This window comes from Pan paniscus, chromosome 12, assembly GCF_029289425.2.
Source record: "Pan paniscus chromosome 12, NHGRI_mPanPan1-v2.0_pri, whole genome shotgun sequence".
Classification (NCBI taxonomy): domain Eukaryota; kingdom Metazoa; phylum Chordata; class Mammalia; order Primates; family Hominidae; genus Pan; species Pan paniscus.
In genome coordinates this window covers 99729380-99754840 of record NC_073261.2, presented here as the reverse complement: position 1 = coordinate 99754840, position 25461 = coordinate 99729380, and the positions used below count along the sequence as shown (strand labels likewise).

General features: G+C 51.1%; 1 protein-coding gene across 3 annotated transcripts; it reads left to right on the top strand.

The window, feature by feature from the left end:
• The first annotated feature begins 3264 nt into the window (after positions 1 to 3264).
• On the top strand, positions 3265 to 21198 carry SLC35F6 (solute carrier family 35 member F6). Of its 3 annotated transcripts, none has more exons than XM_034952802.3 (6): positions 3266 to 3919; positions 14227 to 14299; positions 15020 to 15191; positions 15439 to 15651; positions 16346 to 16456; positions 18027 to 21198. In XM_034952802.3, exons 2-6 carry the CDS (start codon positions 14243 to 14245, stop codon positions 18494 to 18496), a joined length of 1023 nt encoding a protein of 340 aa, XP_034808693.1. In that variant the 5' UTR covers positions 3266 to 3919; positions 14227 to 14242; the 3' UTR covers positions 18497 to 21198. The 3 variants fall into 3 exon arrangements, with proteins under 3 accessions (XP_034808694.1, XP_034808693.1, XP_003827117.1); XM_003827069.5 differs by having other exon boundaries at positions 3267 to 3806; XM_034952803.3 differs by lacking the exon at positions 14227 to 14299 and having other exon boundaries at positions 3265 to 3806.
• Positions 21199 to 25461: the final 4263 nt, after the last annotated feature.

The window sequence follows — 25461 nt, the reverse complement described above, 5'->3', positions numbered from 1 at the left end:
AGCCAAAATGAGGACAGCTGCCCAAAAGACTCAGACCCAAGTAATCTTGGATGTGAGCTCCCTTCTCTCTTTGTTACAAACAGGTTTTTAAAGGCAGAAAAAGGAGGACAGGAAGTGGGCTGATACAAAGTTGTTTGTCAGAAATTCTCATTGGTTTACAGAAATAACATTGATTAGTGATTGGCTGTACAGTGCTATAGGATGTAAGATATGGTGTCCAGTGCAGCATTGTTAGGTTATAGCTACCTGTGGCAATAGCAAGCAGTTTCAAGACATAAATACATAACTCAAAGCGGGAGTAGGACGTGATTGCTGTCTTATTTTAATGTCTCTCTGGGCCTGATAACTTACAGGACTCGCATTCCTCAGGCAAAAGTTCTTTTCTCACCACAGAAACAAGATCTGCAGCATAGGGGAAGTGTGTTGGCTCGGTCTGAAGTCGTTTTCCAAAGTATCAGAGACATTTAAATCAGAGCAACTCCATCTTGAACAGGGGCTGGGTAAAACGAGGCTGAGACCTACTGGGCTGCATTCCCAGGAGGTTAGGCATTCTAAGTCACAGGTCGAGATAGGAAGTGGGCACAAGGTACAGGTCACAAAGACCTTGCTGATAAAACAGGATGCAGTAAAGAAGCCGGCCAAAACCCACCAAAACCAAGATGGCGACAAAAGTGACCTCTGGTTTTTCTCACTGCTTGTTATACGCTATTTATAACGCATTAGCATGCTAAAAGACACTCGCACCAGCGCGCGACAGTTTACAGATGCCATGGCAGCAACTGGAAGTTAACCTACATGGTCTAAAAAGGGGAGGAACACTTAGTTCTGGCAATTGCCCACCCCTTTCCCAGAAAACTCATGAATAATCCACCCCTTGTTTGGCATATAATCCAGAAATATCCATAAAAATAACCAATCAGCAGCCCTCGGGGCTGCTCTGCCAATGGAGTAGCCATTCTTTATCCTTTACTTTCTTAATAAACTTGTTTTCACTTTATGGATTCCCCGCAAGGTGCCAGGTCCAAGAACCCTCTCTTGAGGTCTGGATCAGAACCCCTTTCTGGTAACAAAAGGGTCTTCTCGCTGGCGTGACAGGGCATGGGTGCAGACTAGAGCGCTGGGAAAGGCATATTAGGAGCAGTTTTTTCTTTTCTTTTTCTTTCTTTTTTTTTTTTTTTTTTGAGATGGAGTTTTCGCGCTTGTTGCCCAGGCTGGAGTGCAATGGCTCGACCTTGGCTCACTGCAACTTCCATCTCCCAGGTTCAAGCGATTCTCCTGCCTCAGCCTCCGGAGTAGCTGAGATTACAAGCATGCACCCCCACACCTGGCTAATTTTTTGTATTTTAGTAGAGATGGGGTTTCACCATGTTGGTCAGGCTGGTCTTGAACTCCGACCTCAGGTGATCCACCTGCCTCAGCCTCCCAAAGTGCTGGGACTACAGGCGCGAGCCACCGTGCCCGGCCTTTTTTTTTTTTTTTTTTTAAGACAGGGTGTCACTTTGTCACCCAGGCTGGAGTATAGTGGCATGATCTCAGTTCATTGCAACCTCCACCTCCAGGGACTCAAGCGATCCTCCTACTTAGCCTCCTGAGTAGCTGGGATTATGGGTACTTGTCATGACACTCAGCTAATTTTTGCATTTTTAGTAGAGACTGAGTTTTGCCATGTTGCCCAGGCTTGTCTGGAAATCCTGAGCTCAAGCAATCAGCCCGCTTCAGCCTCCCAGAGTGCTAGGATTATAGGTGTGAACCACCACACCCGGCCAAGAGTAGGATTTTAAATGCCAGAACCCCTTGAGGACTAAGCTCTGATTTTTTTACCTTGCCCAAATTCCTACCTAAGAGGTCTGGAGAGTCATGCCCTACAAACCATAAATTCTCATCAGATGGGTTTTATTTAACCCTATATATCATGACTTACTTTCCAATCTGACTCTGGCATAATATTATGTGACTAAGAAGAAAGTCAAAAGATTTTACCCCAAAACATTTTTCTTTGCCACATCTTGAAATGGCCCTGCAAATCTGTCTTTTGTGGGGGAAAATTTGCATCTGTAAAGAATCTCTATTACCGGCCGGGCGTGGCGGCTCACGCCTGTAATCCCAGCACTTTGGGAGGCCGAGGCAGGTGGATCAGGAGTTCAAGACCAGCCTGGCCAACATGGTGAGACCCCCCATCTCTACTAGAAATACAAAATTTAGCCAGGCATGGTGGTGGCAGGCACCTGTAGTCCCAGCTACTTGGGAGGCTGAGGCAGAGAACTGATTGAATCCGGGAGGTGGAGGTTGCAGTGAGCTGAGATCGCACCACTGCACTCCAGCCTGGGCGACAGAGCAAGACTCCGTCTCAAAAAAAAAAAAAAAAAATCTCTATTAACATAGATAGATATTTTTCCCCTTTCCTGCCCCACCCTCTCCCCTCCTCCCGGCTTTGAGTTGTCCTGCCTTTCTGGACCAAACCAACGTATTTCTTAAATGTATTTGATTGATGTCTCGTGTCTTTCTAAAATGCTGCGTCCCGACCACTTTGGGCACATGTTTTCAGGACCTCGTGAGGGCTGTGTCACGGGCCATGGTCACAAATATTTGGCTCAGAATAAATCCCTTCAAATATTTTAGAGTTTGACTCTTCGTCAACACCCTCAAACCTAGGGATGGTCTTTCTGCCTGGATGCCTCAGCTGCGACCAGTAAGTCCACAAAGGAGTAGTGAAGCAGGGCTTGGTGCAGAGGCCATGAGGAAGGCACGGATTTTTGGAGACTGGAGAACCCAAGCGCAAATCCCTACCCCACTGCTCACCAGCAGGTTCTTAAGCAAATCACTCTGCTTCGCTGAATTTACTGTCCTCAGCTATAAAATGGTCTCCTCGGCAACTGGAGCTAGATGCCTTCGCCACTTTGCTGAAAGATATGAACTGTGCCCAAGGTGGGCGGTATCAGATAGGAGCCCCGAAGTGGAAACGTCCAGCGTGGGAATCTCCTCTCTACAGGGTCCCCAAGGAACTCCCGGCAGGCCCACTTCAGGGCTCCTTTCTGACACCGCCCAGCTCAACCTCTCAAAACGATTCACAAAATGCTGTAATATCCACGATGCACCCTCACTGCACTGTCCCATCCGCCCCTTTTACAAATAGGAAGACCCAAAGATAAAAATAAGAAACCAAGGCCAGGCGCGGTGGTTCACGCCTGTAATCCCAATACTTTGGGATGCCGAGAAGGGCGGATCACCTGAGGTCGGGAGTTCGAGACCAGCCTGGCCAACATGGTGAAGCCCTGTCTCTACTAAAAATACAAAAAATTAGCTGGGCGTGGTGAAGGGCGCCTGTAATCCGAGCTACTCGGGAGGCTGAAGCAGGAGAATCGCTTGAACCCAGAAGGCGGATATTGCAGTGAGCCGAGATCATGCCATTGCACTCCAGCCTGGGCGACAGAGTGAGACTCCTTCTCAAAAAAATAGAAAAAAGAAACCCAAAAAGGAGGGGGAGAGTGAGGAAGAAAAGAAAAAAAAAACTGGAAGGCCTGGGCCGTGATTTGCCAGGGCCACGGCGTGGCCACCAAAGCGCTCCAGGACGACTCTGCAGAGCGCGGGCACCGGGGCTCAGGCGCGCTCCCCGGGGGCGGGGCGAGCAGGAGGGGTCACGTGACGCCCGGCCCGGAAGCGCTCGCGCAGGAGACCCCGGGTGACGGGGCCCGACGCCGCTAACTGGACCGAACCCCAGCGTCCGCCGACATGGCCTGGACCAAGTACCAGCTGTTCCTGGCCGGGCTCATGCTTGTTACCGGCTCCATCAACACGCTCTCGGCAAAGTGAGTCTGGGCCCTGCCGGGCGTGCGGGCCCTGGCGACCCCGGCGCTCGTTCTACGCCTTCCCCCTTCTTGGCCCTGCCCTCCTGGCTTCTCCTGCTTTCCCACTTGCTCCGGTCAGTTCGCGCGCGTTATGACCACCCAAGGGATGCTAGGCCCGGGGAAATGCGGAGCGGAGCTGCGCCCCGGGCGGGGGGATCCGAGCCCCGGCTTTGATTTGCTGTACAGCCTCCGCTCCTGTTTCCACGTCTCTTAACAGGAGGGTTGGCCGATTCCTTTCCACGGCCCTTCCAGTGCTGGCGTCCAAGCCTGAGCACCTCCCTCCACGAGCTGGGAGAGACCCCTGGACTTGTGCACATGAGCCGCAGTAGTGGCTGTGCAGGCCGAGTGACCCAGTGAGCGTGGAGGCCTCAAGCGGCAGACAGGGAGGTGCCCCACGGCCCCTCAAGGATGAGGGGTTAGAACTGCGCTTTGAAGCTTAGGTGGGATTTCGGAATGTGTCTGAGACTGTAAGGCAAGGGAAGTCTACGGAAAGGCCAGATCAAAGTCGATTGTAACCAGCATCAAATGCCCAGGTTAGATTTTCTCTCATAATCAGAAAAGTGCTTTTGAGCTGGGGAATGACATGTTGAAAGTGATATGATTGACTCAATGACATGATGAGTGGTTTGGTGCAGGAAAAACCACTCCAAGGCTGCTGCATAGCAGATGAGGGGAACTAGGAGGTGGCAGTGAGAAGAGAAAGGAAGGGACAACTGGTGGCAGAGATCAGGTGCCGAATGGCCACAGGCCTGACCCACATGAGCAAGAAACAAGGATCACTCCAGGGTTTCTGCCTGGGAGAAGAAAAGTGCCATTAACTCAGACAGAGAGGGCAAGTGGCCAGTTCAGCTCTGATGTATGGGGGTGAGAGGGGGGACAGTTCCCAAGAGGTTAGGGACTAAGGACCCAGGGCAGTCATGAGACTGAGGGACAGGGCCTAGCCTCCCCTCTGTTGTGGCCAGGATGGCATTTCTTTGTCTCTCTCTGTCTCCATCTCAGGGCAGGGCCTTCCTGCCCCTCCTTTTCTTGTTGCCCAGGCCGGAGTGCAATGGCACGATCTCGGCTTACTGCAACCTCCACCTCCTGGGTTCAAGCGATTCTCCTGCCTCAGCCTCCTGAGTAGCTGAGATTACAGGCATGCGCCACCACGTCCGGCTAATTTTGTATTTTTAGTAGAGACGGGGTTTCTCCATGTTGGTCAGGCTGGTCTTGAACTCCCGACCTCAGGTGATTCGCCACCTCGGCCTCCCAGAGTGCTGGGATTACAGGTGTGAGCCACAGTGCCTGGCCCCTGCCCCTCCTTTTCACCATAAGAGCTGCAGTGCCCAGTGGCCTCTGTCTGAAATGATACCAAGGTACATGGAGAACAGTGGACAGTGGCCCTCTCCAAGTTAGACCTCATGTCCATCTGGGCCCTGTCAGGCTCCAGAGCGAGGTTGGATTGGTGTGGTGTGGAGAAGCTATCATCGGGAGCTTTTCCACTCTGAAGGTGGTGTTCCAGGTCCCCTGGGTTTTCTATCTGGCTTCACACTTTGAGAAACTGTGAGCCATTTAAAGGGAAATGGCCATTTCTTATTCATTTTTGAGGCATTTATACCTAGCAAACTCCATCAGTGGTATGAAAAGTGCCTCATCAGGCATGTATAAGGTACCTACGGTATGTAAGGGAAGGGGACAGAAGTGACCAAGAGGCGATCCCTGCCTTTGAGATGCTTGGAATCTGAGGTGGAGGAGACAGACGTGTACGCACACGACAGTCACAGTGTTCTCCCTTCCGCAAACGGTGGGCACAGTCAGTGGAGTCCTGGGTGGGCCCCACCTGTTCCTCTGGTTCACCTCCGGCCAAATGTGCCTTGTGGAGAACTGCTAGCTTCCCAGGCCCTGCATCCTCCTGAGGATCACTCCTCATGCTGAATCCTTAGCTGTTCAGAGGCCCCAGCCTGAGGGCTCCCATCTCAGGATCTGAACGCAGCAAAGCAAGTCTTCTGTTCTGTCATGCCAGCCAGGGCCTCTGTCAAGTGCTTAGAGAGCGGCTGTAAGTCCACCAGGGCTGCTGCCCACAAGGAGAATCCAGATTGCCAGTTACTGCTGGGGTAAACTGTGCTGATTCACCTCCTTCCTTAGAAAACTCCAAACCAGTCAGGTAGGAAGCTTAGAGATCCTCAATCCCAGAAGGCGTCGCCTTTAAAGGCTGCCTGAGAGTCAGGAAAGAGGCTCCCAGGTGACAGACCCAACTTTTGGTCCTGTCCCCTGCCTGACAGCTGGTGTGGGGCCTCTCAGGATCCTCCCACCCCAAGATGGGCCCCCAAATTGGACCCTAAACTGTTCTAAGGTCAAACCACAAGAAGGGATACTCTTAGGGAGAAAGAACATGTGGGAGCAGCTGCATGCACCCCGATGTGAAGTATGGATTTGAAATCACATTTCTGGCCCGGCGCGGTGGCTTACGCCTGTCATCCCAGCACTTTGGGAGGCAGAAGCGGCTGGATCACTTGAGGTCAGGAGTTTGAGACCAGCCTGACCAATATGGTGAAACTGTATCTCTACTAAAAATGCAAAAATTAGCTGGGCGTGGTAGTGTGCACCTGTAGTCCCAGCTACTTGGGAGGCTGAGACAGGAGAATTGCTTGAACCCGGGAGGCGGAGGTTGCAATGAGCCAAGATTGCACCACTGCCCTCCAACCTGGGTGACAGAGTGAGACTCGGTCTCAAAAAAAAATGTAAAAGGAAATCACATTTTTGACCCACGATTTCCAGCAGGCACAGACAGACAAGCATGTGCTGACAACTAGCAGAAGCATCTCATGCACAAAGAGCACCTCGCATGCCCCAGGCCCTGCTCTGCCCTTTCATGTGTGAACTCAGGGAATTCTCATAACCACCCTATCAGGCAAAGATAGGGGCTGATATTCCTGTATAAGGAAACTGAGGTAGGAAATGATTAAATTCCTTGCCCAAGTTCAACTTAGCTACTAAGTGGCAGAGTTTATAGTTGAGCCAGCATGGTCTGGCTCTAGCATCCATGCTCTTAACCACCACTGGAGGGTGTGGATGGGGACTTCTCCAGTCATTTTGGGGTCATTTAGAGTTGTTAAAAGCATAGAAATCATCCAGTCTAATCCCCACAATTTACAAAGGAGGCCTCAGGAGAAGTTTCTTTCTGTGATTCAACTGTTTGGTGTCTGAATGAAGGCTGGAACCCAGGCCTCAGGACTTTAAGTCCTGTTCTTTTATGACTGATACCCCAGAGTCCCTCCTTCCTGGGAGTTTCCTCTCACAGCTCCCCAGGCCAGGACAGAGAAGCCTGTGCTTGTGGAAGTTGTAAACCTGTAAGTGGCATCTGCGCTCCCAGTCTTTGATGTGCCTCTCTCCAGGACTGGGCTGCCAGCCTCTCAGCCAGCCCAGAGACACTGCTGACAGGGTCCTCCCGCTGGAGTCCAGGCCACTCAAGGTTCAGACTGACAGCCTATGGTTGTCTCTGGCAGTTTCTTGGCCTGTGACAAGAGTGATGTTTCCCTTCCCAGGTTCTTGGGAGGATGAAAGGCAGTGGATGAGGAAGTACATCTGAGCACGTGCTGCCTGCTGTGCTGGGGCGGCAGGTCAACTTTCCTCTCTGCGGCCCCATCCCTGGGTCCTGGCAGGGGGCCCCTCCCTGTGAAGTGGCTTCTTCTTTCCCTGGCTGTTTTCTCAAAACCTCCTCAGTAGCACCTTCTGTCGATCATCTTCTTTAGGCCAAGCCATTTCTGTCTGCCTGAGCCAGTGCCCCATCCACAGGTACTCATTTCAGAACCCCAGTCTCCTGAATCCAACTGAGGTTCTACATATGAAGAGCCGGGGTCAGCTGGGCACTGTGGCTCCAGCCTGTAATCCCAGACTGGAGGCTGAGGTGGGATGATCATTTGAGCCCAGGAGTTCAAGATCAGCCTGGACAACATAGGGAGACCTCGTTCTCTACAAATAATAATAAGAAATAATTAATTAATAGAGCCAGGGTCAAGTAGATGCTCACTAAGTAAGGCTCAGCTCCCCTCCTAAGTTCTGCAGGCTGTAGGGCCCTCCCAGCCAGGCAGGGATATGAGCCTGACTTCCTTTCATGCCCAGGCCAGGGACCCTGCCAAGAAGGTGGCAGGAAGCCTGGAAACCACTAGGCCTCTACTAGAGAAGAGGTGTTCGCTCTTCTGTGTCCTTTCTGTGCCAGCTCCAATGTTTGTCCTTGGCAGCTGCCCCACCACCCTTGGGTTCCATGAACTGGCATGGGATAATTGCTTCAAAGGGGTTGTTGGGCCAGCTTGTGGAAGCCTTAACTCAGGAGGACAGTGTAGTAGAGTGGGAAGTTCATGAGGCTTGGGAGCTGAGGAATAGATGAGCCACTGGACCTCTCTGAGCCTCAGTTTTCTCATCTGTAAAATGGACTTGGTGATCCCTGCCGTACCTTCCTGGACACTGAAGATCTACTGAGGAAGGTTTCCTTTTTTTTTTTTTTTTTCTTTTTTGAGACGGAGTCTGGCTCTGTCATCCAGGCTGGAGTGCAGTGGTGTGATCTCAGCTCACTGCAAGCTCCACCTCCCGGGTGAACACATTCTCATGCCTCAGCCTCCTGAGTAACTGGGACTACAGGTGCCTGCCACCATGCCCGGATAATTTTTTTGTATTTTTTTAGTAGAGACAGGGTTTCATTGTGTTAGCCAGGATGGTCTCGATCTCCTGACCTCGCCCATCTCGGCCTCCCAAAGTGCTGGGATTACAGGCATGAGCCACTGTGCCCAGCCTTTTTTTTTTTTTTTTTTTTAAGACACGGTCTGTCTCTGTTGCCCAGGCTGGAGTGCAATGGTGCCATCTCGGCTCACTGCAACCTTAAGCCATCCTCCCACCTCAGCCTCCCAAGTAGATGGGACCACAGACACCCGCCACCGTGCCCACCTAATTTTTGTATTTTTTGTAGAGACAGCGTCTTGCCATGTTTCCTAGGCTGGTCTCAAACTCCTGGGCTCAAGCAATCCACCTGCCTCAGCCTCCCAAAGTGTTGGGATTACAGGCATGCACCACCACACCCAGCTTAAGGAAAGTTTTCTAGTCCATAGAGATGAGAGGGCTCACCATTGTCACCTCAGGAGCCAGGGCCACCTGCTGTGGCACCCCAGAGAGTGGAGAAGCCTTGGCCCTTCTGTAGGTCCCAGGCAGGAGAAAGAAGGGGACTCACTGGTCTTGACAAGCTGGGGACACAAGAGGAAGTGGCAGAGATTCTGTGGGAATGGCCACAGCCAATCTGCCCAAGCCAGCCCCATCGCCACTTCCTCAGTCTGTTTTCGCCACCCCCACTCACGTGGACGTGCACACCTCCCAGAATGCTGAGCTTTGAGTTTGGGCCTGGCCATGCTAGGGAGTGACTCACCACCCAGCACGGAGAGCCCACTCCCCAGCCTGCCTACCAAAAGGAGCGGCCTCAGCTTGTCCCCGCTAGGACCCTTCGGGCCTCCTGCCCTGGAGGTCATCTCCCCTAGAATACAGTGTCTGTGGAGAAGACAGGCCCACCTGCTGGGCTGCCCCTCTCCTCCCACCAGCTAGGGGAGCAGGAACTCGGAGGAGAGCTTCAGAGCGTCAGGGAGGGGGCGCATGACTGCCTGCTAAGCTTCCAGTGTACTGGCCCTGCCTCAACATCTGAGGAGCCGTGAGCCCTTCGAGCCCTCTCTGGCCCCTGGGTTCCTGTCTGTCAAATAAGGAGTTTCGTTCAGCTGATGGCTGAGTTTCTTCTGTTTCAGGATTGTGGCTCTGTGAACTGCAGGGACAATAGCCTGAGGTCCCTCCAGCCACCTCTGCCTCAGCCAGCAGGACAGGTTCCAGACGTTTTTCCAGTAGCTTTCAGGCTGAAGCGGAGCTGGGGCCACGCTGAACCCAACAAGGGGGAGATGGCTTCTGCTCAGTGAAGGGAAAGGAGAAGGGGCAGAAAATGAGTTTTGCTGAATACCTGCCATGTGCCAGGTCATGTATATATCCTTATATCATGTATTGCTTCTGACAGTTTGTCAGTGTTGGTATGATTACCCTGTAACTTGTCCAGCCTGTGGGACTCAAAACTCTGGGTTTTCTCTGTATTCTGCCTTTTCTGAGTATAAATTCAAGCAAGGTTTGACCCTGGATCTGCCTTAAGCCTCAGAGTCCCCATCTAAAATGAGGATCCTTGTTGTAAGGCTTAACGGGACAGTCCCCATGAAGTGTCCTATGAATTGTGCATTTAAGGAAACATGGGCTGGGTGCAGTGGCTCACACCTGTAATCCCAGCACTTCGGGAGGCTGAGGCAGGTCAATCTCTTGAGGCCAGGAGTTCGAGACTAGCCTGGGCAGCATAAACAAGTCCGCATCTTTGCAAAAAATACAAAAATTAGCCGGGCATGGTGGCCCATGCCTGTAGTCCCAGCTACTCAGGAGGCTGAGGTGAGAGGATCACCTGAGCCTTGGGAGGCTGAGGCTGTAGTGAGCCGTGATTGTGCCACTGCACTCCAGCCTCGGCGACAGAGTAATACCGTGTCTGAGAAAACAAAACAAAAAGACAAACGTTGTTGGCCGGACGCAGAGGCTTATACCTGTAATCCCATCACTTTGGGAGATTGATACGGGTGGATCACTTGAGGTCAGGAGTTCGAGACCATCCTGGCCAACATGGTGAAACTCCGTCTCTACAAAAAATATAAAAATTAGCTGGGCATGGTGGTGGGTGCCCGTAATCCCAGCTACTTGGGAGGCTAAGGCAGGAGAATCACTTGAACCTGGAAAGCAGAGGTTGCAGTGAGCCAAGATCGCGCCGCTACACTCCAGCCTGGGTGACAGAGGGAGGCTCCGTTTCAAAAAAAAAACAAGAACAAAAACAAAAAACAACAAACAACAAACGTTGTGAAGAACTGACAGCAAAGTGCTGCCCACCTTAGGGGTCACTGCTGTCATCCCCAGGCAAACTGGGGCTGGATTTTTGTTCTAGCCTGTGAGGCTGGGGTCTTTCCTGATTCTGCGCCAGGAGTCGAAAACTGTCTCCAATCCAGGATGAGAAGGCTGGCTTTCTGCCCCAAGGTACCTGCAGGTCTGAGCATCTCAGGCTGGGCAAGGCAGCCCATGCTGCTGACACCCAATCCCTTGAGCTGTCAGCCTGCCCCAGGCCCTCAGATACAAAGAGATTCCATTTCCCCAGCTGGGAGCACTGCCAGCCAGGCCTGTCTAGGCAGACCTACCCGTGGAGAAAGTGAAGACAACCCCTGTGGGAGGTGAGGAGCTCAGCACCAGCCCTACAGTCAGCTCCCCAAGAAGCGCCCCAACCTTGGGGAAGGACAGGCCCCGAGGGGTTTCCCCTATAGACCAACTTGTTCTACCAGCAGGGGGCCCTCAGACTCAGGTGGGAAGTAGGACTCATGGAAATGTGGCCTCAGCTTCCATACCTGCCCCCTACAGACAAAAATAATAATAAAATAAATAATAACCCTTGCCTGAAGCTTCTGATCAACCTTCATGGACCTGGCAATAGCTCCCTTGTCCCTCCTAGAGGAGACTTGGCTCCTGGCCTGGGGATTCCCATCTCTCTGACTTCACTTGCTCTGGGTAGTTGGCTCTGTGCCCTTGGTAAGGCTTGACCTCTTCTGTCTTCCTTGCTTTGCCTCTGTTTCACTCAGTTGCCTCATGCAGGCCTTCTCAGGGGGCTCTTTCTGCAAAAGCAAGACTGGGTTCGAGAGCAGCCCTGCTGGGTCTGTGGCCCTTACCCATGTTCCATGTCCTGTCCTGGCCAGGGATCCAAGAGCCAACAGCATATCAGGCAGAAATTAGGCACCATGGGTGCAGTGGCTCATGCCTATAATCTCAGCAACTCAGGAGGCTGAGGCGGGAGGATTGCTTGAGCCCAGGAGTTCAAGACCAGCCATGGCAACATAGTGAGACCCTCTCTCTAAAGAAAAAAAAGAGAAAGAAGTGAGACTCCAGCCCATGAGGTCAGGTGTTTCCTGACCTGGGCTGGAGGCTTCCTCAGCTCCCAGACTCCCTGTTCCATAGCAGGCGCTTTCTTTGCCCCACTGGTACTGGTTACAGCCTGGTCCCCAAGCCATGCCAGGCTCCAGGTTTCTCTCTGCCTTCTAAACAGTTCTGTCCGAACTTCTCCCTTCAACTCTCCTTTGCCCCTGCCATTCCCAAGAACCACAAGCAATCTTAACTACCCCTCTTTCTCCACATCTCCAGGAGCTGGTGGGGTCTCTCACTGTGGAATAGGTTTGCCATAGCCCTGTTTTCTTCCGCAAACTCAGAGGCATATAGAGAAGCCAAAGCTGGACAGGGACTTTGTCAAACCTAGACCCTAACTGCGGCACAACCAGTGGCACATGCTCTGGGCGCTGCGGGGGAGGTACAGGAACCAGAGGACTCCCCCGCCCTTTGGGAGCTGAGGCTCGCTACAGAGATGAGCCAATGGCAGTGCGGGGCTGTGCACTGCAATCTGACTGCCCTGGAAAGACATTTCAAGGAAAGGCATTTAATAAAAAGAAGTCCCGAGTCTTGCACTTTAAAGACATCCACTGCCTATGCAGGATATGCTGCAGTGGGATCAGGTCGGTGGCCCACAGGAAACGGCTCTGGGTCTGTGTTGACTTCAGTCAGCACATGATGTTACTGATGCATTTGGAGCTGTGTCAATGAACCCAGGGTGTCAACATGAGGGAGGGCCACGCCTTGCTAGCCTCAGTCTGGGCCAGATCACATGCTCTTGGCTCTGGGCCTGGGTACACCAGAGTACTTCCAGAAGTCAGTGGCCAGGGGTGAAAGGTTAGGAGAGGCTGGAGCTGTTTAGCCAGGAGATGAGAAGATTCAGAAGAAGGTCAACAAGTCCCCAGATACCTAAAGGGCTTTCAAATGAAAGATTAGACAAGATTCCACAGACCTAACCAAGCCCAGCAAAGACGAAATTCCAGACAGAGAATTTTCATGCACAGATGGCAGACAGTTCAGAGTGATTGGTGGTTAAGCTGCCCAAAGCACTATGCCACAAAGGATTCTGGGCTTGTGTCTAGGCTCATCGGGGAAGTATGTCATAATCAGTCATCACCATCTGCCGGGTGCTGACTGGGAGGTCATGCCATGAGTGTGATGTCTTTGCCACCTGCTTGAAAGTCAGCATTAGAAAGATCTTCCAAACCATTCAGGCTCTTTGAAGGTGAGCAGGTGGTCTGTATTAAGTGGTCATTTCCCAGGACCCAAATACTCCTGTAGACCAGAGGTTCTTGATATTTTTCATGCCATGGGACTCTTTGACAGTCTGGCACAGCCTATGGACCTCTTCTTACAGTAATGTTTTAAAACGTGTAAATAAGACCAAGGATTGGGCCGGGCGCGGTGGCTCACACCTGTAATCCCAGCACATTGGGAGGCTGAGGAGGGTGGTTCACAAGGTCAGGAGATCGAGACCATCCTGGCTAACACGGTGAAACACCGTCTCTACTAAAAATACAAAAAAAAATTAGCCAGGCGTGGTGGCGGGCGCCTGTAGTCCCAGCTGCTCAGGAGGCTGAGGCAGGAGAATGGCATGAACCCGGGAGACGGAGCTTGCAGTGAGCCGAGATCTTGCCACTGCACTCCAGCCTGGGCTACAGAGTGAGACTCCATTAAGAAAAAAAAAAAAAAAAAGACCAAGGATTACAAAAGAAGTCAATTAAATTGAAATACAGTTATCAAACACTTAAAAAAGCAAATTCGTGATATAGTAATATATATAGATATGCTTTTTTTTTTTTTTCTGAGACAGGATCTTGCTCCATCACCCAGGCTGGAGTGCAGTGGTGCAATATCGGCTCACTGCAGCCTCTGCCCCCCAGGTTCAAGTGAGTCTCATGCCTCAGACTCCTGAGTAGCTGGGATTACAGGCTTGTACCACCATGCCCGGCTAATTTTTGTATTTTTAGTAGAGACGGGGTTTCACCATGTTGGCCAGGCGGTCTCGAACTCCAGACGTCAAGTGATCCACCCACCTCAGCCTCCCAAAGTGTTGGGATTACAGGCGTGAGCCACTGCGCCCAGCTATATAGAAATGCTTTCTACTACATTAAGTTATAAGTAGGTCTGACTACTGTAATTTTCATGAGTGATGAGTGTAAATGATACCTCACGATATATACAATGACTGTAATGTGATCATGAGAGTATCTGTGATTTCTATGCATTACAGAGGCACAGACACAGTAACTTGAGGAAATGCCAAGTTAAAACTCCTTGAGGTGAAGACTGGCCCCTTTGAGAGGGAGCCCCACTCTGGGGCCGAGTCACCCAGGTCTGGGCCTCTTGACATTGAGAGGTGTGAGCCTCTTCACTAGCACCAGGGTAGGATGCTGCCAGGGTCTGACCTTCCCTCTCTCTCCTACAGATGGGCGGACAATTTCATGGCCGAGGGCTGCGGAGGGAGCAAGGAGCACAGCTTCCAGCATCCCTTCCTCCAGGTATCTGGCCCTGTCCCTCCTACCTCCTGTCTCCCGGGCCTCAGACCAGGCGCCACCCCCGGCCATGAGGCCAGGCTGTTTCCTGACCTAGGAGTGGAGGTGTCTCCTGCTCCCAGAAGAGCCATCCACTTCTCTCTTTCCCTCCCCAGAGCAGAATCCAAGGTTTAGAATAGGGCAAAGAGCACCATCCTCTGCGAAAGTCCTGGCAAGTGGTCATGACCTCACCACATCCAAGTCAGGACACGTGGAAAACATCAACCCTAGTGACAAAAGTCAGCTCTCTATCCACTGGGAGCCCAGACCCCAATTGGGACAGGGCAGACACCATAAATGGAAGACACTATTTGTTGAACTGAGAATCAGGATACTCAAATGTCAGCCCCACCTCTACCAGCAACTTGCTTTGTGGCCTTACATAAGTCTTTGAGCCTCTCTTGGGTCTAGGTTTCTCCACCTGCGATTTGACTAGGGGTTGGCCTAGATGGATGGTTTTCAGAAAGGGCTCTGCACAGCCTTAGGGTTCATCAGGATGTATGGGGGCTTTGGGGCAGACCTAGGAGGCTGTCTCTAGCCTCCATGGCAGCTCTGCATTTGTCTATTGTACATATTGGGGTTCTGGGTAAGCTCTTGTTTGACAAAAGTTTGCATTAAAAAAAATAGTTAAAGATGATCCCCAAGATCCCTTCCAGCTCTGAAGTCCTCGGGTTTTCATCTCTGCAGGCAGTGGGCATGTTCCTGGGAGAATTCTCCTGCCTGGCTGCCTTCTACCTCCTCCGGTGCAGAGCCGCAGGGCAATCAGACTCCAGCATAGACCCCCAGCAGCCCTTCAACCCTCTTCTTTTCCTGCCCCCAGCGCTCTGTGACATGACAGGGACCAGCCTCATGTATGTGGGTGAGTAACCAGGCCAGGCTGAGAGGGGCTCAGGGGAAGCTGTGGCTGAAGGGGCTACTGGTGAAACAGCCCCATCCCACCCACCTCCACTTCATCCCACCATTCCCCCAGACTCACACACACAGGCACACAGGCAGGACTGATCGAGCACTTACTATGAGCTTGGCATGTCTATCACCAAAGACCCCTTAGTGACAGATGGCCTTCACCTTGGGAAGCTAACCGTAATTTGCTTCTCCTTTCCTAGCTCTGAACATGACCAGTGCCTCCAGCTTCCAGATGCTGCGGGGTGCAGTGATCATATTCACTGGCCTGTTCTCGGTGGCTTTCCTGGGCCGGAGGCTGGTGCTGAGCCAGTGGCTGGGCATCCTAGCCACCATCGCGGGGCTGGTGGTCGTGGGCCTGGCTGACCTCCTGAGCAAGCACGACAGTCAGCACAAGCTCAGCGAAGTGATCACAGGTGCGGCCAGGGGCAGGGACATGGGGCTGCCCTATCCTGCCCTGTCCTCCTTGGGAGCCCAGCACAGACTCATACAAGCTCTGCCATGTGCCATATGCCAAGCCCTGGGTGAGGTGGGTAGCTCTGGAGGTAATGGATAGAATGTAGGGAAGACTGCAAAGGGATGTGGCTCCACCAAGGATGAGTGGCAGGCCGGGCAGGGCGAGGGGCTGGCTTGTCCTTTGATACAGATGCAGACATGCAAACTACTGGATTTGGGAGTGGAAAGGAACAGGTGCTTACCAAGTGCCCAGCCTGGTGCTGAGCACTGTGTGTTCATCATCACAGTGACTCCCACAGGCCCCAAAGGGATGCATCACAGCCCGTTTACAATGAAGTGACTGTCCTGGGTCACTTAGGGTCAGGATCAGCCAAGAAATGTCTATCTCAAAGCCTGTTGCTTCTTGAAAGACCTGCGTCATACCCCGTGGGGCAGCTCTTAGACACAGGCAGGCCTCTGGGGCCTTAGCCTGGCGCTGCTGGCATGCCCCTCAGGGACCAGGGAATCAGGGACAGGCAGTGGTGACTGTGCCTGTGAACTATAGGGGGCCCTGCAGAGGTCAGGGGCTGGCGTGTTTGGTCGCTGTGGCCATGCTCTCCTAGCCCCCAGCCCCAGTGCAGCCCTGTTCTCATCTGGGTCCCTCCTTCCCCACAGGGGACCTGTTGATCATCATGGCCCAGATCATCGTTGCCATCCAGATGGTGCTAGAGGAGAAGTTCGTCTACAAACACAATGTGCACCCACTGCGGGCAGTTGGCACTGAGGGTGTGTGTGGGCACAGGGGCCTGGAAGGAGTGGGGTAGGAGGGAGCCTGGGGAGCTGAGCACAGGACAAGGTGCCAGGGTTCACTTGTGGGGGGTGAACTTCCTGCCCCGCCTTGCCTTCCAGATGTGTTTTGACAAGTCTTCTGACACCTGCTGTGCCAGGAACTAGAGGAGACCAAGGACAGAGATGAATGAGATGCAAGCCCTTCAGAGGAGGTGACCAGCAGGAAGAAAGGGCAGTCAGTGAATTCAAGTTTGGACCACTTGTGCTGAACTGATGTCTCATTGGCCATGCCTATCTGAGTCTCTCAGGACAGGGAGGGTGGCATTCGAGCTGCAAATTTCAACAGGCAGTAGTAGGAGCAACTCCAAACAGAGCAAAGGCACGGGGGACTGGACGTGAATTTGAAAACCAGTGAGGAATAATTTTGAGTGTGGCCGGGTGCAGTGGCTCATGCCTGTAATCCCAGCACTTTTGAGAGGCCAAAGCGGGTGGATCACTTGAGGTCAGGAGTTTGAATCCAGCCTGCCCAACGTGGCAAAACCGTCTCTACAAAAAATACAAGAATTAGCTGGGCGTGGTGGCGCATGCCTGTAGTCCCAGCTACTCAGGAGACTGAGACGGGAGAATCGCCTGAACTGGGGGAGCAGAGGCTGCAGCAAGCCGAGATTGTGCCACCGCACTCCAGCCTGGGCAACAGAACGAGACTCCATCTCAAAAAATAATAATAATTTGAGTGCAGTATAGGTTTGATGTTGGGGAAATAATCAGGAATTAAGTAGGTCAGGGTCATGTCATTAGAGAACTTTACCATCAGGCAAGTAGATTTAGACTTTAAATGACGGAGGAATCCCTGAAAGTTCTTGAGCAGGGAAGTAACTATCAAAATTATGAGATTAGCAAGATAGAGCTGCGCTTTCAAAGAATGGCCTGGGGGCTAGTCCCTGTTGCGGAGCAGCTCTTGTCTGGCCCCCAGTGAGCTAAGGGACTTAGGCAGAATGTGAATTAGCTGTGTCACCGAGCATGCAGTCTATTTCCACTCATTTCTGTTTTCTAGCAAGACCTTAATGAGTGAAGCAGTGCATGGACTTACCTTCTGGCGCAAGCTCCTTGTCACAGACCAGTAACACACTGAACTAGAAAGCTGTGTTTTTCCAAACTTGTGAAAATAATGTAGTCAGTTGCAGCTGGCAGTTCTTTTTTTAAATGAATAGAATTTTTAAATATCAGAGCATTGTATACTGTAAGGGTAATGTTTTTATGAGTGTGTGTGTGTGTGTGTGTGTGTGTGTCCATGAACCTGTGCACACGTGTACTGGGTCACAATATAAAATGTATTTCTTACTCTTGATCCAGTCAAAAAAACCCTGAGTAAATGTGGAGAAGGGACAGCTAGAACCCATCTAATAGGCCACAAGCTCCTGATGAGAGACTGAGGGACGTGAAAGGAGGGAGCCGGCATGAGGACCACTGGGAGGGAATGACCCGAGATCAGAGGAGGCTAAGCCGGTGGGCTGTGCTGGGGGTCTGGGGGAAGGTGGAGAGTGTAACTGTTTCTTCTACTCCCCAGGCCTCTTTGGCTTTGTGATCCTCTCGCTGCTGCTGGTGCCCATGTACTACATCCCCGCCGGCTCCTTCAGCGGAAACCCTCGTGGGACACTGGAGGATGCATTGGACGCCTTCTGCCAGGTGGGCCGGCAGCCGCTCATTGCCGTGGCACTGCTGGGCAACATCAGCAGCATTGCCTTCTTCAACTTCGCAGGCATCAGCGTCACCAAGGAACTGAGCGCCACCACCCGCATGGTGTTGGACAGCTTGCGCACCGTTGTCATCTGGGCACTGAGCCTGGCACTGGGCTGGGAGGCCTTCCATGCACTGCAGATCCTTGGCTTCCTCATACTCCTTATAGGCACTGCCCTCTACAATGGGCTACACCGTCCGCTGCTGGGCCGCCTGTCCAGGGGCCGGCCCCTGGCAGAGGAGAGCGAGCAGGAGAGACTGCTGGGTGGCACCCGGACTCCCATCAATGATGCCAGCTGAGGTTCCCTGGAGGCTTCTACTGCCACTCGGGTGCTCCTTCACCCTGAGACTGAGGCCACACAGGCTGGTGGGCCCCGAATGCCCTGTCCCCAAGGCCTCACCCTGTCCCCTCCCTGCAGAACCCCCAGGGCAGCTGCTGCCACAGAAGATAACAACACCCAAGTCCTCTTTTTCTCACTACCACCTGCAGGGTGGTGTTACCCAGCCCCCACAAGCCTGAGTGCAGTGGCAGACCTCAGCTCTCTGGACCCCTCCTACAGCACTAGAGCTAAATCATGAAGTTGAATTGTAGGAATTTACCACCGTAGTGTATCTGAATCATAAACTAGATTATCATAGTTATCTAATTTATGAGTCATAAGCTAGATTTGATTCTTCAAAGAAGAAAAGTCAGTGAGCAAATTTAAACCAGAACTAAGCATTATATTTTCTTTTTTTTTTTTTTTTTTGAGACAGAGTCTCGCTCTGTCGCCCAGGCTGGAGTGCAGTGGCACAATCTCGGCTCACTACAACCTCTGCCTCCCAGGTTCAAATGATTCTCCTGCCTCAGCCTCCCGAGTAGCTGGGATTACAGGTGCATAACACCACGCCTGGGTAATTTTTATAGAGATGGGGTTTCACCATGTTGGCCAGGCTGGTCTCAAACTCCTGACCTCAGGTGATCTGCCTGCCTCGGCCTCCCAAAGTGCTGGGATTACAGGCGTGAGACACCACACCCAGCCATAACTAAGCATTATGTTTTCTAAAACTTCTAAGATCCTCCCTAAACCCGTCTGGAGACATGGGTTTTAGCCCAGACTCTGCCTCAAACTCACTGTAGCTCCCAGCACATTACCCAGTTGCTCTGGGCCTTGGTGTTATGCTCTGGGAAGTAGATGTTGATGCTGTGGCCTTAGTGCCTTCTGGCCCCAGCATTCCATGGGCCTGTGATCTTGACCAACCTGAGAAAACAGTAACAGCCCATCCACTGGAAATATCCCTCTGCCCACAGCACCACCCTTCTGTGCTGTTTTTTTTGTTGTTTGTTTGTTTTTGTTTGTTTGTTTCTTCTTTTTGAGACAGAGTCTTGCTCTGTTGCCATGCTGGAGTGCAGTGGTGTGATCTCGGCTCACTGCAACCTCCCGCTCCCAGGTTCAAGCAATTCCCCTGCCTCAGCCTCCTGAGTAGCTGGGACTACAGGCGTGTGCCACCACACCCGGCTAATTTTTTGCATTCTTTAATAGAGACGGGGTTTTGCCATGTTGGCCAGGATGGTCTCAATCTCCTGACCTCATGATCCACCTGCCTCAGCCTCCCAAAGTGCTGGGATTACAGGCATGAGCCACCACGCCCAGCCTTTTTTTTTTTTTTTTCTTGAGAGACAGGGTCTTGCTCTGTCACCCAGGCACAGCTTACTGCAGCCTTGAACTCCTGGGATCAATCAGTCCTCCTGCCTCAGCCTCCCGAGTAGCTAAGACTAACAGGTATGTACCACCATGCCTGGTTTATTTTATTTTTTTGGCAGAGATGGGTCTCACTGTGTTGCCCAGGCTGATCTCAAACTCCTGGCCTCAAGCGATCCTCCCATCTCAGCCTCCCAAAGTGCTGGGATTACAGACCTGAGCCACCACACCTGGGCAACAGAGTGAAACCTGTCCCTGTTTTCCTGCTCTTACTCTCACCTCTGAGGCCTCCTCTGCCTGGAAGAGATTACAGGGAAATTCCAGGCAGCCCTTGTCAATTGTTTTTATGAATTCTTTACCTGCTCCTTTTAAAGACAAGGAAACTGAGGCCCAAAGTTCTAAGTTGTTTGGCAAATGGAGTCTCCTACCCTCAGCTCCTGCAAGGACCTGGGGGACCCCCAGGTCCAGCAGCCACATGATTCTGTAGCAGACAGGGACCTAGAGCACATCTGGATCTCAGCCCCACCCCTGGCAACCTGCCTGCCTAGAGAACTCCCAAGATGACAGACTTCCTAGGATTCTGCCATTTAGAATAATGCTGGTATCCTGGGCATTGCGTTAAGTTGCTTAACTTTCATTCTGTCTTGCGATAGCCTTCAGAGGTGGGAACAGATGAAGAAACCATGCCCCAGAGAAGGTTAAGTGACTTCCTCTTTATGGAGCCAGTATTCCAACCTAGGTTTGCCTGATAGCAGACCTGTGGCCCCACCTCCCATGCAGGTCTCTGTGGGGTCTTTGGGATGGATCTCCTAGGGCTGGGCTGGAAGCCTCATGTACTGTTGTCTTCTCGGTAACCACCCTGAAGAGAAGGGGTGGCATCAGGAACCGCAGGGAACCAAGCAGCCTTTGGTCCAGTGCTGCTCCTTGGAACAGTTGAGTGTGGCCTCAAACCATTCTCCTGGGTAGTTCAGTCATAAAACACTGAATGCCTGCCTCAAAATAGCCTCTGAGGGAAGGGAGCTGTTGACAAGTGAAGCCCTCAGGTTGTGTGGGATTCCAGCAGGTTATTACAGCTTGTGGGGGGAGGGAGGGTCCATTCCACCAGCTTTGAATCCCAGGGTCCCCTCAGCTTCACTGGGCCACAGTGTCTGTCCCAGGAAGAAGCAAATGGACAGTGAGGATGATGGAGAGACTACAGCTGCCTTGTCTAAAACCTGGGATCTTAAGAGTGTTATTTTGGCTTTATTTTTTTAAAAAAGAAAAGGAAAATTGGCAATTGTATTAATCCATTCTCGCATTGCTATAAAGAAATACCTGAGACTGGGTAATTTAATTTATAAAGAAAAGAGGTTTAATTGGCTCACAGTTCTGCAGGCTATACAGGAAGCATAGTAGCATCTGCTTCTGGGGAGGCCTCAGGAAACTTACAATCATAGTGGAAAGGCAAAGGGGAAGCAGACACATCTTATGTGGCCAGAGTAGGAGCAAGGGGGCGTGGGAGGAGGTGCCACACACGTTTTAAACAACCAGATCTCACAAGAACACTCTCAAGAGGACAGTACCAAGTGGAATGCTGTTAAACCATTCATGAGAAATTCACCCCCATGATCCAGTCACCTCCCACTAGGCCCCACCTCCAAGATTGGGGATTACATTTCAATATGAGATTTGGGTGCGGCACACATCCAAACTATATCAGCAGTACTGGACGTTTTTCATGAGAGAGAAGGGGCACAAGAGGATGTCTGGAGCTAGCCTCTAGAATGTTGGTGTGGAAAATCTCTCCAATGTTTGAAAGGCATACCAATTACCTAGTCTTCCATTCATTGTTCAAATGAAGAAACCCAAAAAGCAGAAGGAACTTCCCAAGGGTCACACAGTCAGTTAACAGGCAAAAGCCAGATGTCCTGGTTCTCAATCCTCACCTGTCCCATTCTGCCACAGATACTGCAGCCAGAGGCCAGGTATGGTGGCTCACGCCTGTAATCCCAGCACTTTGGGAGGCCGAGGTGGGTGGTTCACCTGAGGTCAGAAGTTCGAGACCAGCCTGGCCAGCATGGCAAAACCCTGTCTCTAGTAAACATACAAAAATTAGCTGGGCATGGTGGCACAAGCCTGTAATCTCAGCTACTCAGGAGGCTGAGGCAGGAGAATCGCTTGAACTCGGGAGGCAGAGTTTGCAGTGAGCCAAGATCACGCCACTGCACTCCAGCCTGGGCAACAGTGAGACTCAGTCTCAAAAAAGAAAAAAAAGCTTAAGAATAAAGATATAAACCGGGTGCGGTGGCTCACGCCTGTAATCCCAGCACTTTGGGAGGCCGAGGGGGGCAGATCACGAGGTCAGGAGATCGAGACCATCCTGGCTAACACGGTGAAACCCGTCTCTACTAAAAGTACAAAAAATTAGCCGGGCGTGGTGGTGGGGGCCTGTAGTCCCAGCTACTTGGGAGGCTGAGGCAGGAGAATGGTGTGAACCTGGGAGGCGGAGCTTGCAGTGAGCCGAGATCGGGCCACTGCACTCTAGCCTGGGCGACAGAGTGAGACTCCGTCTCAAAAAAAAAAAAAAAAAAAAAAAGATATAAAGAAAAAATGTTTTTGTATACTTGCAGTGTGTGTTTTAAGCTAAGTGTTATTACAAGAGTCAAATTTTACAGTTTAAAAGCTTATAAAGTTAAAATGTTACATTAAGCTAAGATTAATTTATTATTGAAGAAGGAAAATTTTTCTTTTTAGAGCCAGAGTCTTGCTCTGTTGCTGTCACTGGGGTGCAGTGGCATGATCCTATCTCACTATAGCCTTAAACTCCTGGGCTCAAGCGATCCTCCTGCCTCAGCCTCCCGAGTAGCTGGCACTACAGGCATGCACCACCGTGCCCAGCTAATTGTTTTTATTTCCTGCGGAGATGGGGTCTCACCACGTTGCCCAGAATGATCTCGAACTACTGGGCTCAAACAATGCTCCTGCCTTGGTCTTCCAAAATTTTAGGATTACAGGGGTGAGCCAGTGTACCCAGCCCATTTTTTATTCTGTTTTTTTTACTGTACCTTTTCTAGGTTACATATGTTAGATACACAAATACCATTGCATTACAGTTGCCTACAGTATTCAGTACAGGAACATGCTGCACAGGTTTGTCACCTAGGAGCAATAGGCTATACCATATAGCCAAGGTGTGTAATACACTATACCATCTAGGTTTGTGTAAGTACACTTTATGATTGCACAATGACAAAATCGTCTAACAACACATTTCGCAGAGCATATCCCCGTTGTTAAGCATGGGAACTATATAATGCCTTTATTATATATACATGACTATATAATAAGGGCTGTATGATAAGCCAGAGTTACCAGGGCACTACAAAATGTTTTTTAAAAAATTAGCCAAGTGGCAGGGTGCGGTGGCTCACGCCTGTAATCTCAGCACTTTGGGCGTGGTGGCACATGCCTGTAGTCCTAGATACTTGGAAGGCTGAGGCAGGGGAATCGCTTGAACCCGGGAGGCGGAGGTTGCAGTGAGTGGAGGTCGCACCACTGCACTCCAGCCTGGTGACAAAGTGAGACTCCATCTCAAAAAAAAAAAAAATTAGCCAAGTGTGATGGTACATTCCTGTTAGTCCCAGCTACTCAGGAGGCTGAAGTGGGAGGATTGCATGAGTCCAGCAGTTCAAGGCTGCAGTTAGCTGTGATTGCACCACTATACTCCAGCCTAGACAATAGTGCAAGACCCGATTGTGGGGCGGGGGGGGAATATATATATATGTATACACACACACACACACACACACACACAACATAGAATTTACCATTTTAACCAGTTTTAAGTGTACAGTTCAGTGGCGTTAAGCACGTTCACAGTGTTGTGCAACCATCACCACCATCCATATCCAGAATTTTTCATCTTCTCAAACTAAAACTCCCACCTATTAAATACTAACTCCCCATTCCTCCCTTACTCACTGGCAACCACCATTTTACTTTCTGTCTCTATGAGTTCGATTATTCCAGGTACCTCATACAGTATTTGTCTTTTTTTTTTTTTTTTTTTTTTGGAGACAGTCTTGCTCTGTTGCCCAGGCTGGAGTACAGTGGCACAATCTCAGCTCACTGCAACCTTCCCCTCCTAGGTTCAAGCAATTCTCCTGCCTCAGCCTCCTGAGTAGCTGGGACTACAGGCCCGTGCCACCACGCCCGGCTAATTTTTTGTATTTTTAGTAGAAGCGGGTTTTCACCAGGTTAGCCAGGATGGTCTTGATCTCCTGACCTCATGATCCACTGGCCTCAGCCTCCTAAAGTGCTGGGATTATACAGGCATGAGCCACCACACCCGGCCTTGTCCTTTTTTTTTTTTTGAGAGAGGTGCCACTCTGTCGCCCAGGCTGGACTGCAGTGGCACAATCATGGCTCAGTTCAGCCTCAACCTCCTGGACTCGAGCGATCGTCCCACCTCAGCCTCCTGAGTAGCTGGGGCGACAGGCATACATCTGCACACCCAGGCTAATTTGTGTGTGTGTATCTTTGGTAGAGGTGGGGTTTCTTTCTTCCTTCTCCTCCTTCCCTTTCTCTTTTTTTTTTTTTTTTTTTGGAGACAGAGTCTCACTCTTGTCGCCTAGGCTGGAGTGCTGTGGCATGATTTCGGCTCACTGCAACCTCCGCCTTTCAGGTTCAAGCAACTCTGCCTCAGCCTCCTGAGTAGCTGGGATTACAGGCGTGCGCCACAGCACCTGGCTAATTTTTATATTTTTAGTAGAGACGGGGTATCGCCATGTTGGCCATGCTGGTCTTGAACTCCTGACCTCGGGTGATCTGCCCGCCTCGGCCTCCCAGAGTGCTGGGTTTACAGGCGTGAGCCACCACGCTCGGCAAGATGGAGTTTCGCCATGTTGGCCAGGTTGGACTCGAACTCGAACTCAGTTGTTCCGAACAACTTGGACTCCCAAAGCGCTGGGATTACAGGCATGAACCACCGCACCCCGGCCCAGCATTTGTCCCTTGGTGGACTGCCTTATTTCACTTAGCATAACGTCCTCAAGGTTCATCTGTGTTGCAGCAGGTGTCGGAATTCCCTTCCTTTTAAAGGCTGAATAACATTGTGGTACACACCCCATTTTGTTTATCCGTTCATCTGTTGGTGTGTATTCAGGCTGTTTCTGCCTTCGGGCTGTTGTGAAGAATGCCGCTATCAACATGGGTGTGAGAATATCCCTGGCTATATTTAAATTCTTTTGGATATTTAGCCAGAAGTGGAATTACTGGATCATCTGGTAATTCTATTTTTGATTTTTTGAGGAACCACCAATACTATTTTTCACAGCAGCCGCAGCATTTTACACTCCCACCAGCAATGCACAAGGGTTCCATGAAATCACTAATTTTATAACTAACATTTTTCCTGATTACAGTACATGTTCACTGTAGAACATTTAGAAAATGCAAGAAATAAAATTCAGAAAATTAAAATTCCCCTTATTCTACATACCGGGACATGACTTGAATTTTTATTATCCCCAACAAAGGGAAGAGAGCATTTTTCTGGGACGATTGCGTTGCTATAGTGCCGAGGCCTGCCCTGCCCGGACCTTA